General features: G+C 42.8%; 1 protein-coding gene across 1 annotated transcript in view; it reads left to right on the top strand.

Moving 5' to 3' along the window:
* Positions 1-20,986, top strand: part of rif1 (replication timing regulatory factor 1) — a 100,103-nt gene that overhangs the window by 37,508 nt on the left and 41,609 nt on the right. The window contains exons 9-19 of the mRNA XM_070875320.1: positions 746-884; positions 2,055-2,206; positions 3,014-3,134; positions 3,230-3,403; positions 4,235-4,345; positions 4,820-4,882; positions 5,170-5,270; positions 6,403-6,489; positions 13,970-14,040; positions 20,442-20,622; positions 20,838-20,945. Of these exons, the coding sequence (XP_070731421.1) occupies positions 746-884; positions 2,055-2,206; positions 3,014-3,134; positions 3,230-3,403; positions 4,235-4,345; positions 4,820-4,882; positions 5,170-5,270; positions 6,403-6,489; positions 13,970-14,040; positions 20,442-20,622; positions 20,838-20,945 (1,308 nt within the window). The remainder of the gene's footprint in view (positions 1-745; positions 885-2,054; positions 2,207-3,013; positions 3,135-3,229; positions 3,404-4,234; positions 4,346-4,819; positions 4,883-5,169; positions 5,271-6,402; positions 6,490-13,969; positions 14,041-20,441; positions 20,623-20,837; positions 20,946-20,986) is intronic.

Raw genomic sequence — 20,986 nt, 5'->3', positions numbered from 1 at the left:
AAGATTATCCTGGGCATTGCTCCCATCTGTCCCCTCCAAGTAGAAGATGGATTGTGGGGAAAAAGGAATATCCATTTTATTTTCAGTTCATTGCAAAAGTAGAAGATGGTGCTAAATGCTATAAATACTAGAGTCTGAAGCCGCTGTAACAATATTTCTCTATAGAATATTTAATTTATTTCCCCAAAATAACATTGCGTAGATAAAAAGAAAAATACTGAATCCTGGAAATGCACAGATCAGTCAGTCCCTGAAAGGGAAAAATGGGTTAATGTTTCAAGTAATATCGTGTAAACAGTATTGAGCTGTTTATCTCTAGTATTATACAATTTAAGTACTTGAAGCCAGGGAGTGGGATACACAGGTCAATGTGTTATAGTGGTCGCTAGTGTTAAGTGACAATGCATTCTCTCTTTTCCCCCCCCCCCCCCCAGAAGCGGGAACTCAATAGCAAGAGTCTTGGATAACTCCATCCCCAAGTTATTACTAAAGGACAGTTTAGTGCCTTTTTAAAAAAAATCTAAAACTTGCAATGTCCTCACATCTGTCAGGCAAGAAGAGTCCACCTCTTGCTCCTCGTGGGCTACTTTGGTCCAAGATAATATTTAGATATCCAAGAGTATATCAGGAATTGCAAAATAGCATCTTGTTTTAGAAAGTGGTTGAACCTGTAACACGTGGATTAAACTCAACAATTACATTTATTTCCTCAATTTACTTAAATTATTTTTCCCCCTCCCACAAGTCATTGCACCGTGGAGGAAGTTTCATTAATTCCCTCCTGCATTTGGAGGAGTTGGGCTTTCGTAGTGGCTCTCCAGTTGTGAAGAAAATAGCTTTCATTGCTTGGAAAAGCTTGATCGACAATTTTGCATTGAATCCTGGTAAGTGAGTACATGCTTTATCTTTGCTTTGAAAAATAGACCAGGGTTAGTATTTTTGAAAGATATTGCTTGTTAAATTGACTAAATGTTGGAAAATATGCAATGCCAGGCTTTTCCATAGCCATTCTTTTTCATTATCTTTTCCCATCTCCCAACCACCATACACGGTACATTATTCCTTAGCTGGTTGTTTGAATTTTTATTTTGAGAGGGTGGAAAGAAAAGAGAAAGGAATTGTTCTTGGGTTTCTGGCAGGGATTGTTGCTCGAAGTGTGTTTGGGCTCTCAGTTCTTTTCGATGAGGCTGATGTCCTGTGTTCTCTGATGGTGATAAATACGGATGAGAGGACATTTGACCCACCCTAGTTCGGAAAGACCCTGCAATCTTCCTATTATGGCATCCGGTTGTTTCTCAAACAATGATGTTTTTCACCTCCACTGCCCTACCTAGATGTGCATTCCATATATTCAGTTTTTGGATGAAGAACTTTCTGATATCAGCCTACATTTTACTAGCTTGAGCCTTTATTCTATGCCGCTGTTTAATTTGAAGTACATTTTTGAACTTCCCTTTTCTGTACCATTTTGCTATCTTTTATGTACCTCCTACAGTTCCCATGTCTTTCTTTCATCATTCACTCCTCTGATGGTTGTTTTGAATGTCTCCCTTCCTTCTGGGTATGACCTGAATTGGGCCCAGTTCTCGAATTGTCTGCTCTAGCATTTGTACAGTTTGAGCCTGCCGTCCTATAACTTGTACTCATGTTTTGCCTGTGTAGTTAAGCATTCTGTTTGTTACACAGTATTTGGACGTTCTTTTTGGTGATGCATGCCAGTTTCTAAGCATCTTGTCTCCATGCCTGCAATTCCTGATCTTGATTCTGCAATATGCCTCCCCACGTAGAGACAGAAAATAAGAATCAGCTGCTGTTGAGCACCTTCTAGCAACTGGCTATTGGGCAGTATTGGCAGAGTCCTTGGCACAACTGCCTAGCTCATCCTCGTGTGGCACAGGGAAAAGCTGAAAAAGAAATCGGGGGCGGGGGAGAGATTAAGGAATCTCATTTGCTGATCGAAGAGTTAATTTAAATGTTTTCTCAATCTTTTTTCATTCTTTCAGTTAATCTATATATATATATATGTGTATTTTTTTTTCCCTTTTACTGTGTAGATATACTTTGCAGTGCAAAAAGGCTCCGGTTGCTCATGCAGCCACTGAGTTCCATTCACGTAAGAACGGAGGTTTTGGGCCTCGCCAAACTAGAAGTTTGGTGGTATTTGGCTCTTCGGCTAGGCCCACAGCTTTCTGCTAATTTTGAACAGGTAAGAAAAACCGACATCTGTGCGTCAAGCTAAATTTGCACATCGCCTTTTCGAGAATATTTTTGTTGACTGCTTAATTTGAGTCTCCTTATGCTGTCGACTGTTTAGCTTGTAGGTTAATATTGTCAGGGGTCTTTCAACTTGATGTTTGTCTTGGTTTTGAAAATATTTTCTCTCAGTTTCTAAATGGATTTGACCACAGTCTTGAGTTTATTCACAGCTGCTTTCTGACAAAAAGGAGCATTGTAACCTTGCTATGGGCTGGCCAAGATGTTGTGGCTTATTGTGAGATCTTTGTCCAGTGGGATTTGTGCCGTGCTGCGCCATACTCTAACCACCAGCAAGACTGATTTTACAGTTCTGGTTTCAATTACTGAAATTGCAAGAAAGGTCCCACTGCATTTTTTTTTGGCTCCCTTTTATCTTTGCACTAGTTTCAGTTTGTTGGTCGAAACCCATTGCATTGATAACCCAATTCTGTTTTTCAAAGTAAAACCACATTTTTATTTGCCTCATTACATTGTACTGTTTTTTATTTTTAAGCATTTAGTTTCTTTTAAATGTTTGAGCTTCTGGGACAGGGTTGCCTTCTGCAATGCACGAAGGGTTCTCGTTAGTTCAGGATTCTCTTGTTTTAATTACTGTTAAACATTTGAGTGAAATTTGTCTGAGGAAAACCATTACCTAGGTAGTTTGATGCTGAGCATGTTTTGAGATACCTTATGAAATAACCTAGCTGAAAATCGGTAATATCTGTATTTTGTCACCATAAAATGTTTGATATGACCTTCCACTATATTATGGCAGGTGTGTGTCCCACTGCTGCAGAATGCACTTGGTACTGATGGAACTGTACATCCACTAGGAACACCCTGCAGAACTCCAGTAATCTCTCCCAGTACAACCCCAGTCTCTGCACAGAAACCAGGTAAGCTTTGTAAAGCATTGACCCTGCAGCAGAACACTAGAAGTTTGTTCTTTTATTACCCTACAACATTGTCCATGCATGTACATTTCTTTTAGCAGCTTTTCCTTCGCCAAGTCCGACTGTGTCCAGAATGCAATTGAATTCCAGCCTCTCGGCATTGCCAATAATACAAGCAGTGCAGCTTGTAGGAGTCGAAGCATTACTTCACTTCCTAGTGGGTCCTGCGCTCACTGACCTGGTTAAACAGAACAAGCTTCAGCTTAGCCTAGGTATGTCTGATATTTACTGTCTGTTTGGATTACTTTTACTTTACGAAATTTTCTGTGTGTCAGTGCTTGTCCCGTACCGGAACAAAACTAGTAACGCAGCTGCAGTTTGAGTGTTGCTGCATACATCTGTTTAGAGCAGTGGGTTCCGCTTTCCTTTTGGAGGTTGTGTTGGGCCTTGACTCTTGCTTGAGGCCTTGGTGGACAGATTCTCTCTCTGGGTTGGACTACCCAAGGTATCCTAGTAAAATGTCAGAATCTGGATTTTAGGTGGGGGAGGGCTATTGTCAGGCTTTGGTTCAACCTTCAGGGAAGGGGTAAGCAGTTTCACTGGGGTGTCCCAGATGGCTCCTGTGATCTTGCCAATCTTGCTGCCATGAGGTCTGAAATAGGCTCCCTTTGCTGCATTCAAGGGTGCAGGAGCCTTAAAGGATTAATGTGTACTTGAATTGAATATAGAAACTGAGTGGATCCAAATTATAAATGTGCTCTGAGCAATTCACTGCAAATTTAAATCCACAGTTGTGTTAAAGTTGATGCAACTAAACACATTATAGGTCTGGTTAAAGTAAGACTGAAGTGAGTGAGAATGAAAAAGAACATAGCAAACATACAACCTCGCTTACAAAACTAGCATATTGAAACTGGCTCCTTCTGATTTTAATGAGAAGTTGACCTGAATGTTCTGGTGTTTTAAGGATTAATCTCCAGAAGTATTTAACATGTACATGTCTATTAATGTACCTATTCTGAGGTATCTTTACACATGCCATGTGAACGTTTGTACTGCTTCTATGCTCTTTCAGTAATATGTGCCATCATTATTTCCTACAGACCCTCTGCAGCATCCATTAATTAACAGCCCTTCGTTCTTTTGCAAGCATGCTGGGACCCTGATAAATGCAGTCAAAGATGCGTTCACTTCTGTTGGAAAACTGAGTGAAGGTAAATCATATCATATAGTCTGTTTTTTTTAATATAGTTATTAAAAAAATTTTGGATGGGAAGGAATGTATCTAGTACAGTGTAACCTTTGACCATTACAAATTGGAAAATAAGTTCTACCTATTTATCTCCAGAAAGAGTAAAATACTAACGGTCAACATGTTGTCACTCATTGCATGAATTAAACTTTTAGGTGTATTTGAGTTAAGTATTGGAAATTGTAATGAGTTGACCAAATCAAGTAAAGTATATATAAACAAAATGCTGGAAACACTCAGCAGGTCAGGCAGTATCTGTGGAGAAAGAAACAAAATTAACGTTTCAGGTCGATTACCTTTTATCAGAACTCTTAATAGGTCATCAACCTGAAACGTTAACTCTTTCGTTTTTATTTCGGATTTCCAACGTCTTTTGCTTTTAAATGCAGTATATGTCTACCATAGTGGGTTACCTTTTCATTTTTGTTTTCTGTAGATGCCATGCTTAATCTTATTTGGAAGCATCTGATCAGCTATGTGAAAAATGCCATTGAGTCAGGTTAGTGAATTCTTGTGCATTTATTCTGAGGATAAGCTCCCCTTATATTTATTTCCCCTTCTCTTCCCAGTCAGTGCACCAACTGCAGTGGAGAGTGTAAACAAACACCTTGCTCCCAGGTCATTACTGCTATTACCTGGCTGTTGGCATGAGAATGGCTCTGGAACAATTTTTCTCTCTCGTGTACTATCCTTAACCATGCAATAGGTCGTTAAACAGAACTGTCTTTGATTTACGCAGAATATGAACATTTTTGTTTCTAATTTTAAGATGCTCTTTAACTTAAGGTTCAAAGAAGGAGCGACAAGCATCAGAGGTCTTGACGCTGTTATTACAAGCATTGCAGCAGATCGTGAATTCAGATTCTATCTCTGCACACAAAGCCTTGGTATGTACATTAAACCTGTTTCCTTGTTTTATGACTTTTTGTTCCTTTAGCAGCAAAGGGTAGTCCAAACTGCAGTTTTAAATAATTACCCAGTCTATGTTAGCACCATCAAAAGTGAAACTTTCCATTTTGCACTAACATTTTATTACTGCCCATGTGCTGGTGTACCAATTACCCGAGATGCATTTTTTTGACTTGATTAGCAGAAAGGAAAAATGACCAATTTCATCACTATTGCATAGTTTAATACTTAAACTGTTTTATTATGCAACCTTAATTAAACATGAGAATCTAGCTGCTCTCCCCAATCACTACTTGCTTCAATCCCTATTAAACAATGAAAGAGAGATTTTCCAATGATACTTTATTTTCCCTGATCCCTTTGTTGCCACCTCTTAGTCCTGCATGTAGTGTGATCAGGTTAGTTTAGAGCATCAATTGAAGCTGATTTTTAAAAAATAAAATGGATTTTCTTTGCAGGAGGTGTCTGTGTACTTCAGTGAGGTACCTTTGGTAGCCACAATGCAAATCTTAAAAATAAATTCTGAAATTTAATACTGATGCAAACAAATTTTTGAAACTGAGGATATTACCGTTTTAATCTTGAGGTTTAACTCCTTGCCAATTTTCTCTCCTTTTCTTTGCCCTCTTCATCTTCCTATGGTTCCATAGGCATCAGTGACCCTATGTTACCTTGCCCAAGGGATCGTTCATGCTTGAGCTTAGACAGCGACTGTTGACCTCATTCGACCGTAGATACCCTCTCCTTGCCCAATGCCCAAATTGTAGCAACCCTGCAGTCACCCTGACTCAATACAGACTGGAAATCAAATCTGGAACCTTGTGTTCTTGTGGCTCAGTCACACACTGCCTTTGCCAGCTGGGCCACCTGGGGAGATGATCCATTCCAACCATTCAATTCCCTTTACTTGTTCTCGTGCCGAAAACTTTGTAAGGAATACATTTCTTTTACGGTTGGGTTTAGTTTGATAGACTAAGTGGATAGCAGTGGTAATTTATGCATGCATCTGTGAAATATTTTAACAATTGCTTCCCCACCCCCTAACGTGGTGGAGGGGAAAGCAGTTTATAAATACGATGCTGTTATTTAATTGTTTGGTTTTCTTTCCAGGCTCTTCTAGAGGCGACTGTCAAAGGGCTCCCCCAAAAGGTCTTGGGATCACCAGCATACCAGGTCGCCAACATGGACATTCTGAATGTATGCATGTACCTTGTGTTATATTGTTGATGTGATGTGGGAAAAGATGTGCCTGGAGCGATGAATGAAGTTCCAATCCTTTTTTTTCCCTCCGATACAAGTGTGCATGAAAATAACTTCCACTCCCATTTCCTGGATGGTTCTGTTTGGGTCAACATGTATTATACCTTGAATGAGTGGACAGACAGATTTCTAGTTTGCTGTTCTGTAGCTGACTGTTAGAATGTGTGAGAAAGCTGCAAGAATTCACTTGATCTGGCTTCATCTTAAATCACGAGGCCAAACCGGATAAGATATTTACATGTACATTCTATCATTCTGTGATGTATTAGAAATATAGAAACATAGATAATAGGTGCAGGAGTAGGCCATTCGGCCCTTCGAGCCCGCACCGCCATTCAATAAGATCATGGCTGATCATTCACCTCAGTACCCCTTTCCTGCTTTCTCTCCATACCTCTTGATCCCTTTAGCCGTAACTCCCCCTTGAATATATCCAATGAACTGGCACCAACAACTCTCTGCGGTAGGGAATTCCACAGGTTAACAACTCAGTGAAGAAGTTTCTCCTCAACTCAGTCCTAAATGGCTTAGCCCTTATCCTTTGACTATGTCCCCTGGTTCTGGACTTCCCTAACATCGGGAACATTCTTCCTGCATCTAACCTGCCCAGTCCCGTCAAAATTTTATGTTTCTATGAGATCCCCTCTCATCCTTCTAAACACCAGTGAATACAGGCACAGTCAATCCAGTTTCTCCTCATATGTCAGTCCTGCATCCCAGGAATCAGTCTGGTGAACCTTCACTGCACTCTCACAATAGCAAGAACATCCTTCCCCAGATTAGGAGACCAAAACTAACACAATATTCCAGGTGAGGCCTCACTAAGGCCCTGTACAACTGCAGTAAGACCTCCCTGCTCCTATACTCAAATCCCCAAGCTATGAAGACCAACATACCATTTGCCGCCTTCACCGCCTGCTGAACCTGCATGCCAACTTTCAATGACTGATGTACCATGACACCCAGGTTTTGCTGGACTGCCTCTTTTCCTAATCTGCTGCCATTCAGATAATCTGCCTTCGTGTTTTTGCCACTAAAGTGGATAACCTCACACTTATCCACATTGTACTGCATCTGCCACGCGTTTGCCCACTCACCTAACCTGTCCAAGTCACCCTGCAGCCTTTTAGCGTCCTCCTCACAGCTCACATTACCACGCAGCCTAGTGTCATCTGCAAACTTGGAGATATTACACTCAATTCCTTCATCCAAATCATTAATGTATATTGTAAATAGCTGGGGTCCCAGCACTGAGCCCTGCGGTACCCCACTAGTCACTGCCTGCCATTCCGAAAAGGACCCGTTTATCCTGACTCTCTGCTTCCTGTCTGCCAACCAGTTCTCTATCCATGTCAGTACATTACCCCCAATACCATGTGCTTCAATTTTGCACACCAATCTCTTGTGTGGGACCTTGTCGAAAGCCTTTTGAAAGTCCAAATACACCACATCCACTGGTTCTCCCTTGTCCACTCTACGAGTTACATCCTCAAAAAAATTCCAGAAGATTTGTCAAGCAGGATTTCCCTTTCATAAATCCATGGTGACTTGGGCCGATCCCGTCACTGCTTTCCAAATGTGCTGCTATTTCATCTTTAATAATTGATTCCAACATTTTCCCCACTACTGATGTCAGGCTAACCGGTCTATAATTACCCATTTTGTCTCTTCCCTCCTTTCTTAAAAAGTGGTGTTACATTAGCTACCCTCCAGTCCATAGGAACTGATCCAGAGTCGATAGACTGTTGGAAAATTATCACCAATGCATCCACTATTTCGAGGGCTACTTAAGTGCTCTGGAATGCAGACTATCAGGCCCCGGGATTTATTGGCCTTCAATCCCATCAATTTCTCTAACACCATTTCCTGACTAATAAGGATTTCCTTCCGTTCCTCCTCCTCCTCCTCACTGGACCCTCGGTCCCATAGTATTTCCGGAAGGTAATTTGTATCTTCCTTCGTGAAGACAGAACCAAAGTACTTGTTTAACTGGTCTGCCATTTCTTTGTTCCCCATTATAAATTCACCTGAATCTGACTGCAAGGGACCTACGTTTGTTTTCACTAATCTTTTTGTTTTCACATATCTATAGAAGCTTTTGTAGTCAGTTTTTATGTTCCCAGCAAGCTTCCCATCATACTCTCTTTTCCCCCTCCTAATTAAACCCTTACATTTTGTCGCAACAGGTTGGTTTATGGTGTCCTGCACCACCAACCTGTTGCTACAGAATGTAAACTCTTTAAAGATAATTAGTTATCTAGAAGGAGTGGCTATCTTCCTGCTAATTGAGATGTATAAAATTGAGGGGCCTAGATAGAGTGGATAGGAAGGACTTTTTCCCTTAGCAGAGGGGTCAACAACCAGGGGGAATAGATTTAAAGTAATTGGTAGGAGGCTTAGAGGGGATTTGAGGTGAAATTTCTTCACTCAGTGGGTAGTGGGGATCTGGAGCACCACATTTTAAAAAGTACTTGGATAGGCACTGAAAGTGCCGTAACCTACAGGGCTACGGACCAAGAGCTGAAAAGTGGGATTAGGCTGGATAGCTCTTTGTCGGCTGGCACAGACACAATGGGCCAAAATGGCCTCCTTCCGTGCTGTAAATTTCTGATTCTAATTCCCCTTGCACTCCCCAAATTCCAATTTCAGTTACGAGTCATTGTATGATAAAACCGCAGTCCTCGCTGCAGCTTGCTGTGTCTCTGGCAAAGGCTGACCAGGTCAGGCAGCATGACCTGCGTATTTCCAACATTTTCTGTTTTTATTTCAGATTTCCAGCATCCAAAGTATTTTGCTTTTGTAAACAAGTTCATTGTTTTACTCAAAGTATTGTCACTTGTATACGTTTTCCAGCCACATTGATACTTATAAGCAATTAATCTCTAGTGATAAATTTAGCCTGAAATATTGCCAAAAAATTTAAACTGCTTAACATTTCTTGGATTCGAACCTTAATTTTTGTACTGGGAGATGAAGAAATGTGTTGATCCTTGCGCTATACTGAAATCTGAAAGGTGCCCGTGGATCCTTTTGTAACACATCGTGCAAGAATGAGTAAATGTACATTCCTAATTTATTCACTGGATTATCATTGATTGTGAATCATTGTACATTAAGTTGCTGTTTAATATATTCCTAGTTATATGGGCATGTAATTTGTATGAATGTGTACAAGGTGATGGACATGAATCTGTACAGTAGTCAAGTCTATTCGGTAGTAGTGTTACAGACTAACTATGCTTCTGTTCCCAATATTGCAGCTTTGTGTCAAAGCTCCTGTATTTACATAGCATAAAAAATAGGAGCAGGAGGAGTAGGACAAATGGCCCCACGAGTCTGCCCCGCCATTCAGTACGATTATGGCTGATCTGATCTTGGCCTCAACTCCACTTTCCTGCCTGTTCCCCATAACCCTTGCCTCCCCCTATAGTTCAAAAATTTGTCTTGGATATATTCAGTGACTCTACTTCCACAGCTCTCTTGGGCAGAGAATTCCAAAGATTCACGATCCTCAGAGAAAAAATTCCTCTTCGTCTCCGTCTTAAATGGGAGACCCCTTATTCTGAAACTATGCCCCCTAGTTCTGGATTCCCCCACGAGGGAAAACATCCTCTCAGCATCTATCCTGTCAAGCCCCTCTGAATCTTGTATGTTTCAATAAGATCACCCCTCATTCTTCTAAACTCTAATGAGTACAGGCCCAGCCTACTCAACATTTCCTCATAAGAAAACCCCTTCGTCCCAGGAATCAACGTAGTGAACCTTCTCTGAACTGCCTCCAATGCAAGGATATCCCTCCTTTTAAATAAGGAGACCCAAACTACACAGTGTGGCTTCACCAACGTCCTGTACAGTTATAGCAAGACTTCCCTACTTTTATATTCCATTCCCCTTTGCAATAAAGGCAAAACATTCCATTTGCCTTCCTAATTACTTCCTGTACCTGCATACTAACTTTTTTTTGTTTCATGTACGAGAATAGCAGATCCCTCTGTACCGCAGCATTCTGTAGTCTAACTCCATTTAAATAATATTTTGCTTTTCTATTCTTCCTACCAAAGTGGATAACCTCACATTTTCCCACATTATACTCCATCTGCCACTCACTTAACCTATCTATATCCCTTTGCAGACTCTTGAGTCCTCACAACCTGGTTTCCCACCTATCTTTGTATCGTCAGTAAATTTGGATATAATATAATATTCCCAGCACTGATCCCTGTGGCACTCCACTTGTTAGTTTATCAACCTGAAAATGGCCCATTGATCCCAACTTTCTGTTTTCTGTTAGCCAATCCTCTATCCATGCTAATATATTAGCCCCAACACCATGAACTCTTATTTTGCATAGCAACCTTTTATGTGGCATCTAACCGAATGCCTTTTGGAACTTCAAATATACTACATCTACTCATTTCCCTTTATCCACTCTGCGTATTGCATCCTCAAAGAACTCTAAGTTTGTCACACTATTTTCCTTTCATACAATCAAGCAGAGTCAACATGATTTTATTACTATTTTCTAAATGTCCTACTACTTCCTTAATAACAGATTCTAGCATTTTCCCAATGACCTAACTGGCCTATAGTTTCCTGCTTTCTGTTTCCCTCCCTTCTTGAATAGGGGCGTTAGATTTGCAGTTTTCCAATCAGCTGGGACGTTTACGGACTCTTGGGAGATTGCAACCAATGCATCCACTATCTCTGCAGCCAATTCTTTTGAGACCCTAGGATGCAGGCCCCTGATTTTCTACTATTATTGGGATGTTTTTAGTGTCTTCTACCATGAAGACCGATACAAAATGTGTTAAGTCTCTGCCATTTCCCTGTTTCCCATTATTAATTCCCCAGTCTCATTCTCTAAGGGACCAACATTTACTTTAGCTACTCTCTTCCTTTTTATATACCTGCAGAAGCTCTTACTCTCTGTTTTTATATTTCTTGCTAGTTTACTCTCAATCTAATTTCTCCCTCTTTATTTTTTTTTAAAGTCATTCTTTGCTAGTTTCTAAAATGATCCCAATCTTCTAGCCTATCACTAATCTTCACAACATTGTATGCCTTTTCTTTCAATTTGATACAATCCTTAACTTCATTAGTTAGCCATGGATGTTTCATCCTTCTCGTAGAGTCTTAATATATTTTGTTGAGAATTATGAAATATCTCCTCAAATGTCAGCCACTGCTTATCTACTATCTGACCTTTTAATCTATTCTCCCAGTCTACTTTAGCCAACTCTGTCTTCATACCTTTTATAATTGCCTTTATTTAGGTTTAAGACTAGTTTCAGACCCAAGTTTCTCAGAATTATATCATGTTATGATTACTCTTCCCTAGAGGAGCCTTTACTATGAGATCATTAATTAATAGAAACATAGAAAATAGATGCAGGAGTAGGCCATTTGGCCCTTCGAGCCTTGCACCACCATTCAATAAGATCTTGGCTGATCATTCACCTCCGTACCCCTTTCCTGCTTTCTCTCCATACCCCTTGATCCCTTTAGCCGTAAGGGCCATATCTAACTCCCTCTTGAATATATCTAACGAACTGGCATCAACACCTCTCTGCGAAAGAGAATTCCACAGGTTAACAACTCTGAGTGAAGAAGTTTCTCCTCATCTCGGTCCTAAATGGCTTACCCCTTTTTCTTAGACTGTGTCCCCTGGTTCTGGACTTCCCCCAACATCGGGAACATTCTTCCTGCATCTAACCTGTCCAGTCCCGTCAGAATCTTATATGTTTCAATGAGATCCCCTCTTATCCTTCTAAACTCCAGTGAATACAGGCCCAGTCGATCCAGTCTTTCCTCATATGTCAGTCCTGCCATCCCGGGAATCAGTCTGGTGAACCTTCGCTGCACTCCCTCAATAGCAAGAATGTCCTTCCTCAGATTAGGAGACCAAAACTGAACATCATAATCCAGTTGAGGCCCCACCAAGGTCCTGTACAACTGCAGTAAGACCTCCCTGCTCCTATACTCAAGTCCCCTAGCTATGAAGACCAACATACCATTTGCCTCTTCACCGCCTGCTGTACCTGTATGCCAACTTTCAATCACTGATGTACCATGACACCCAGGTCTCGTTGCACCTCCCCTTTTCCTAATCTGCCGCAATTCAGATAATCTGCCTTCATGTTTTTGGCCCCAAAGTGGATAACCTCACATTTATCCACATTATACTGCATCTGCCATGCATTTGCCTAATCACCTAACTTGTCCAAGTCATCCTGCAGCCTCTTAGCATCCTCCTCACAGCTCACACCGCCACCCAGTTTAGTGTCATCTGCAAACTTGGAGATATTACACTCAGTTCCTTCATCTAAATCATTAATGTATATTGTAAATAGCTGGGGTCCCAGCACTGAGCCCTGCGACACCCCACTAGTCAATGCCTGCCATTCTGAAAAGGACCCGTTTATCCCGACTCTCTGCTTCCTGTCTGCCAACCAGTTCTCTATCCGCGTCAGTACATTACCCCCAATACCATGTGCTTTAATTTTGCACACCAATCTCTTGTATGGGACCTTGTGAAATTCCAAATACACCACATCCACTGGTTCTCCCTTGTCCACTTATCATGTCATCTTATACATTACCAGATCTAAAATGGTTCCCCAATGCCCAGATACATTCTATGAACTCGTCCTTAAGGCTACCTTTGCCAATTTGATTTGTCCAATCTATATGAAGATTAAAGATGCCTACGATTATTGCAGTACCTCTCTTGCAAGCCCCCATTATTTCTTGATTTATACTCTATCCTACAGTGTAGCTATTTTTAAGGGGCCTGTAGACTACTCTCACCAGTGACTTCTTTCCCTTGCTATTTCTTATCTCCACCCAAACAGATTCTACATCTTGATCTTCTGAGCCAAGATCATTTCTCACTACTGTAAAAATCTCGTCCTTAAGAGCTACCCCACCTCATTTTCTTTTTTTGCCTAACCTGCCAAAATGTCAAGTATCCCTGAATATTCAGTTCCCAGTCTTGGTCACGTTGCAACCACGTCTCTGTATTGGCTAGCAAATCATACCCATTTATTTCTATTTGTGCCATCAATTTATCTGTCTTGTTTAAAATGCTGTGTGCATTCAGATAAAGAGCCTTTAATTTTGTCTTTTTACCATTACTATTTTTTCCCACTCTGACCCTATTTGCTGGTGCATTCTTATGTTTGTACGCTCTGTCCCTTCCTGTCACACTCTGGTTATCATTACTCATATCGCTACCCTGCACTATTGTCTTGTCCTTTCTCTAACTTTCTAAATTTCCCCTCACCCGACCTCTCCGGCTTTAGTTTAAAGCCCTATCTGCAGCCCTAGTTTTTTGTTCAACACTATTGGAAATTAGCATTGTGATGCTGTTGTGATCTATATTCAACTAATTGAATCAAATATTGTGTTGTGTTTTCAGGGCACTCCTGCGCTCTTCCTGATCATCTTGCTCTTTCACAACAGTTTATTGGAATGTGTGGTTGAAGAAAGGTGTGTCTCAGTGCACTTGATTTCCAACACTAAGGATTTATGTACAATTTGCTGCTACTTGGGTTACTTGTTTTCTAGATATGTTCACAGTATAATGTGCCCTTGTTATGGGCTTTGGTTTAGATTCTGTAGAGGTTTTATGAATTCTCTAGGTATTGTATTCTGCAACTCTTGTCAAATCCTTAAAAAAAAAAATCATGCATTGGTGGTCTTGCTCATAATCTACATATGTGCATTTGCTAATCATCTGAGTTTTATTAGAAGAACAATAATTGTTCTTGGTTGAGGTAAGAGGTTGACAATAACATAACAAAGGATCGTTGCTTTTGTGTTGCAAGTTAAGGGAAGTATGTAAGCTTGGATTTATAGTGGAGCAAATGTAATCTTCAAGGTCCTTGGCAACCTAAAACAATTTTTAATTGAGTCTTTTAAAATTATAGTGACCTATATGATTTTCTTGACCTTTGTAAAATAAAATCTTACTTTCCCCCCCGATTCCCCACCCCCCCAGATTCAAAGCAATGGGAATGCACGAAAGCGTGAAACATTGAAACATAGAAAATATGCAGGAGTAGGCCATTCGGCCCTTCGAGCCTACACCGCCATTCAATAAAATCATGGCTGATCACTCCCTCAGTACCCCTTTCCTGTTTTTTCTCCATACCCCTTGATCCCTTTAGCCGTAAGGGCCATATCTAACTCCCTCTTAAATATATCCAATGAACTGGCATCAACAACTCTCTGCGGCAGGGAATCCCACAGGTTAACAACTCTCCACATCTCAGTCCTAAATGGCCTACCCCTTAACCTAAGACTTTGTCCCCTGGTTCTGGACTTCCCCAACATCGGGAACATTCTTCCCGCATCTAACCTGTCCAATCTCGTCAGAATCTTATATGTTTCTATGCGATCCCCTCTCATCCTTCTAAACTCCAATGACTAAAGGTCCCGTTGATCCAGTCTCTCCTCATATGACAACCCAGCCATCCCTGGAATCAGTCTGGTGAACCTTCGCTGCACTCTCTCAATAGCAAGAACGTCCATCCTCACATTAGGAGACCAAAGCTGAACACAATATTCCAGGTGAGGCCTCATTAAGGCCCTGTACAACTGCAGTAAGACCTCCCTGCTCCTATACTCAAATCCCCTAGTTATGAAGGCCAACATAACATTTGCAGCCTTCAACACCTGCTGTACCTGCATGCCAACTTTCAATGACTGATGAACCATGACACCCAGGTCTCGTTGCACCTCTCCTTTTCCTAATCTGCCACCATTCAGATAATCTGCCTTTGTATTTTTGCCCCCAAAATGGATAACCTCACATTTATCCACATTATACTGCATCTGCCATGCATTTGCCCACTCACCTAACCTGTCCAAGTCACCCTGCAGCCTCTTAGCATCCTCCTCACAGCTCACACCGCCACCCAGTTTAGTGTCATCTGCAAACTTTGAGATATTACACTCAATTCCTTCATCTAAACTGATAATGTATATTGTAAAGAGCTGGGGTCCCAGCACTGAGCCCTGTGGCACTCCACTCATCACTGCCTGCCATTCTGAAAAGCACTCGTTTGTTCCAACCCTCTGCTTCCTGTCTGCCAACCAGTTCTCTATCCACGTCAGTACATTACCCCCAATACCACGCGCTTTGATTTTGCACACCAATCTCTTGTGCGGGACCTTGTCAAAAGTCTTTTGAAAGTCCAAATACACCACATTCACTGGTTCTCCCTTGTCCGCTCTGCTAGTTACATCCTCAAAAAATTCAAAAAGATTCGTCGAGCATGATTTCCCTTTCATAAATCCATGTTGATTTGGTCCGATCCTGTCACTGCTTTCCAAATGCGCTGCTATTTCATCCTTAATGATTGATTCCAACATTTTCCCCACTACTGATGTCAGGCTAATCGGTCTATAATTACCTGTTTTCTCTCTCTCCCTCCTTTTTTAAAAAGTGGTGTTACATTAGCTACCCTTCAGTCCATAGAAACTGATCCAGAGTCGATAAGACTGTTGGAAAATGATCACCAATGCATCCACTTTTTCTAGGGCCACTTCCCTAAGTACTCTGGGATCAGGCCCCGGGGATTTATCGGCCTTCAATCCCACCTAATAAGGATATCCTTCAGTTCCTCCTTCTCACTAGACCCACTGTCCCCTAGTACATTCGGAAGGTTATTTGTGTCTTCCTTAGTGAAGACAGAACCGAAGTATTTGTTCAATTGGTCTGCCATTTCTTTGTTCCCCATTATAAATTCACCTGAATCCGACTGCAAGGGACCTACGTTTGTCTTCACTAATCTTTTTCTCTTTACATATTTATAGAAGCTTTTGCAGGCAGTTTTTTTTTTTTGTTCCCTCCCAAGCTTCCTCTCGTACTCTATTTTCCCCCTCTTAATTAAACACATTGAGGGTTTTTGATAGAGTATAAATAGGGAGAAATTGTTTTCACTGACAGGAGGGTCGGTAAACAGAGGACACAGATTTAAAATAATTGGCAAAAAAGCCAGGGCGAGATGAGGAAAAAAAATGTTTTTGCGCTGTGAGTTGTTATGATCTAGAATGCGCTGCCTGAATGGATGGTGCAAGCAGATTTAATAACTTTCAAAAGGTTATTGGATCTCTGCTTAATATACAGGCCCATGCAGCAGAGCCTGGTCTCCAGTTGTCTTGGACCCCCCTTGCCACCGGACCCAAGACCTTGCTCTACCAAGCACCCGTGGTAGCTGGTGTGCAACGGCCACCCCACGTTAAAAGAACTCGCGCACACACATCTTCCACCCTTCAAAATGAAGTTTCGGACCGTCATGGACAACCGCACTGCTATCGTTGCCCGGGAACTCCGATGCTTCGACGTTGACATCGCCACCCTAAATGAGACCCGGCGGGCAGGGGAAGGCCAGTTCAAAGAACAGGATGGTGGTTACACCTTCTGGAAAGGCAAACCAGAAGAAGAACGCCACCTCCATGGAGTTGGCTTTGCCATCAAGAATGAGCTGATGGGCCATCTCATAGACTTCCCCCTGCGTGATAAACGAATGTCTCGTGACTCTCCGGCTCACCCTAGCCCGGAACCAGTGCGCCACAGACATCAGCGCGTACACCCCAACACTCGACACAACAGAGGAGACCGAAGAGGAATTCTACTCCAGCCTCGAACAATCCCTGTCCTGAGTCGCCAAGCTGATCCTCCTCGGCGACTTCAACGCCAGAGTTGGTAAGGACACAGACCTCTGGGGGAGGGGGGAGGGAAAACCATCTCAAGCAGTACTCTGCTCCTGACAAAAGGCCTAGACCATGACCTTGTCATCACCAACACCTTGTTCCGTCAGAGGGACAAGTACAAGGCATCATGGCAACACCCTCCATGCACTGGCATCTGCTCGACTGCGTCATTCAAGGATGTGCGCATCACCCGTGCCATGACAGGAATCGACGACTGCTGGACGGACCACCGCCTAATCCACTGCGTCATTAATATCAACATAGCCCTAAAACAGTGACGGCAACAGAAATAATATCGCAGGAACACTGGGGCACTCAAAGACGCAGTTAAGAAAGCCCTATACAGCCAGCGCCTCACTGGCGACCCTCGATGACCCCGAGACACAGTGCCTGGTCGGCCCTCAAGGCCTCCATAACCAGCGTCTGCGAAGAAACGCTCGGTCACTCATCCAGGAAACACCAAGACTAGATGGACCAGGAGATCCAGGAGCTAATAAGCCGCAAGCGCAAGGAAGTTCTGAACTTAAAGCAGCAACCTAATTCGGGAGCAGCAAAGCAGCTCTACAGGTGGCTGAAGGCCGGGGTCCAACAAAAAACCCGTGACCTAAAGAATTGATGATGGGTGGAGAAAGCACAGGAGATCCAGCAGCTGGCCAACAATCACGATGTGCGAGGAATCTTCAACACAGTCAAGGCCACCTATGGCCCAACGCCCCAACCCACTGCTGGCCAAGAACGAAGAAGCGCTCATTAAGGACATCGAGGCAGTCAATGCTCGCTGGAAGGAGCACTTCGAAGATCTCCTTAACTGAAGACACTGTCTTCGGCACGAGTGTTCTTGACTCCATCCCGCAGCATACTACCTGCTGCCATCTCGGCAAAACCCCAGCCCTGCACGAGGTAGAAAAGGCCATCCGTCAGCTCAAGAATAATAAGATAACAGGAGCAGATGGAATTCCCGCCGAGGCACTAAAGTATGACGGTGAAGCACTATTGGCACAAATACATGACCTCAAGTCTCTTATCTAGAAGAAGGAGAGCATGCCAGGAGTTCTGAGATGCTGTAATCGTGCTCATCTTCAAAAAAGGGGACAAGCCCGACTGCGGGAACTACAGAGGAATCTCCCTGCTGTCAGCCACTGGGAAAGAATTCTGCTCAGTCGTCTTGTCCCTGGGTCTGCAGCGCTCCTCACAAAGTTGCAATGCGGATTCCATCCACTAAGGGGTACAACGGACATAATTTCACCGCGCAACAACTACAAGAGAAATGCAGGCAACAGCATCAACCCTTGTACATTGCCGCCTTTAACCCCCAAAGGCTTTTGACAGTATCAACTGAGAGGGACTATGGAGCGTCCTCCTCCGTTTAGCTGCCCCCAAAAGTTTGTCACCATCCTCTGCCTGCTCCACGATGACATGCAAGCAGTGATCCTGACCAACGGATCTACCACAGGCCCAATCCACATCCGGACCGGGGTCAAGCAGGGCTGCATCATCACACCACAATGCTCTTCTCGATCTTCCTTGCTGCAATGCTTCAACTCCCTCTCAACAAGCTCCCTGCTGGAGTGGAACTAAACTATAGAACCAATGGGAACCTGTTCAACCTTCATCGCCTCCAGGCTTGATCCAAGGTCATCCCAGTCCCTTCTCATCGAACTGCAGTATGCGGACGACGCTTGCATCTGCGCACATTCAGAGGCTGAACTCCAAGCCATCATCATCACCTTCACTGATGTGTATGAAAGCATGTGCCTTTCCCTAAACATCCGTGAGACAACGGTCCTCCACCAACCTGACCCCACCACACACGCGCCCCCCCCCCCCCCCCGGTCATCAAAATCCATGGCGCGACCTTGGACAACGTGGACCATTTTCCATACCTCGGGAGCCTACTATCAGCAAGGGCAGACATCGATGACTAGGTCCAACACCGCCTCCAGTGTGCCAGCGTCGCCTGAGGAAGAGAGTTTTTGAAGATCCAGGGATTCAAATCTGGCACCAAGTTTATGGTGTACAGGGCAGTAGTGATACCCACCCACCTATATGACTGAGACATGGACTATATACAGCAGACATCTCAAAGCACTGGAGAAGTACCACCAGCGCTGCCTCCACAAGATCCTGCAAATCCACTGGGAGGATAGACACACCAACGTTGGCATTCTCGCTCAGATCAACATCCCCAGCATTGAAGCACTGGCCACACTCGACCAGCTCCATTGGGCAGGCCAACCTCGTCCGCATGCCTGACACAAGACTCCGAGCTAGTGCTCTACTTGGAGCACTGACACGACAAGCGAGCCCCAGGTGGGCAGTGTAAACGTTTCAAGGACACCCTCGAAGCCTCTTTGATAAAGTGCAACACCCCCACCAGCACCTGGGATTCTCTGGCCCAAGATCGACCAAAGTGGAGGAAGAGCATCCGGGAGGACGCTGAGCTCCTCGAGTCTCGTCGCAGAGCGTATACAGTGGAAGGAGCATGCGCAAACCAGGCTCCCCACCCACAATTTCCTTCAACCACTGTCTCCCACCTGTTGCAGAGACTGTAATTCCCGCATTGGACTGTACAGCCACCTGAGAACTCTCTTTTAGAGTGGAAGCAAGTCTTCCTCGATTTTGAGGAACTGCCTATGATGATGTAACAAGAAAAAATGCAGAGCTATGGGGGAAGAGCAGGGGAGCAGGACTAATCAGATAGCTCTTCGAGTGCCAGCACAGGCACGATGAGCTGAATGGCTGCCTCCTGTGTTGTGTGAATCTGCAGGCGTTGTGAAATTTTGAAATCCTGCCCCCTAGAAAATGTTTGTATGCAGAGTATAATGAAAGCACAAGAGGATATTGTACGGCAAGAATCCACTGGAGAGATTTAATTGATATCTGTGATAAAGTTTTAAATGGTAGACTTTTAAAATTGAACTCGTTGGTGCCTTTTATTTCAGTGTGCGTGCAACCTTTTGAGATTTTTGATGGAAGTATTTTGGTAGGAGATGCTAGAGGATCAGTTTTATATTTAAGGTGTACGTTCTGAGAGTGTGGCAGTGTTGCAACACATTGCTCAATAATTTCCCAGTTATTTACTGGGAACTTTGTGACCAATATAATTGTTGGGGAACATTTCCAGTAAGATGTACTTTAAAAAAAAATTTAACTTTTAATCTACAATTCAGGTTTTTCATGATCCTCGAGATGCTTGTTGGTTATGGATTATCTGGTCCCACATGCTCGCTGGCATTCAGCGAATCAGTTTTAAATGTTATTAACCAGTCTGCAACGCTGGTAGCAAACAAGGAACACCTTTGGCGAATGTGGAGCATTGTCGTTAACCCATTGACTGAACGGGTGACCCAGGTATGAAAGTTACAAGTTGGAATGCTATCTTTTCTTTCTCCATTCCATCCTTGTAGTTCTTGCCTGTGATTAACAAAATGGACATCCTCTAGAATAATTTTAATATACTGAGTATATCCAGAAAACTGTACACTTGGTTTCATCTGAATTATTGTATAGATTTCATTCATTGCCACAAGGTTGTGATTTACATTGTTCTTTGATTCTTTCTTTAGACCAATGAAGTAAATCAGGGAGATGCACTGGAGCATAATTTCAGTGCGATGTACATTGCTTTGACGCTACCCATCAACCACTTGTTTTCAAAGCAGAATTTTCCACAGGTAACCATGTTCTTGGGTATGTGGAAAAATTGTTGTTTAAT

This window comes from Pristiophorus japonicus, chromosome 3 (genome assembly GCF_044704955.1).
Source record: "Pristiophorus japonicus isolate sPriJap1 chromosome 3, sPriJap1.hap1, whole genome shotgun sequence".
Classification (NCBI taxonomy): Eukaryota; Metazoa; Chordata; class Chondrichthyes; family Pristiophoridae; genus Pristiophorus; species Pristiophorus japonicus.
The sequence above is the reverse complement of the archived record's forward strand: the minus strand, read 5'-3'. Positions and strand labels throughout refer to the sequence as shown.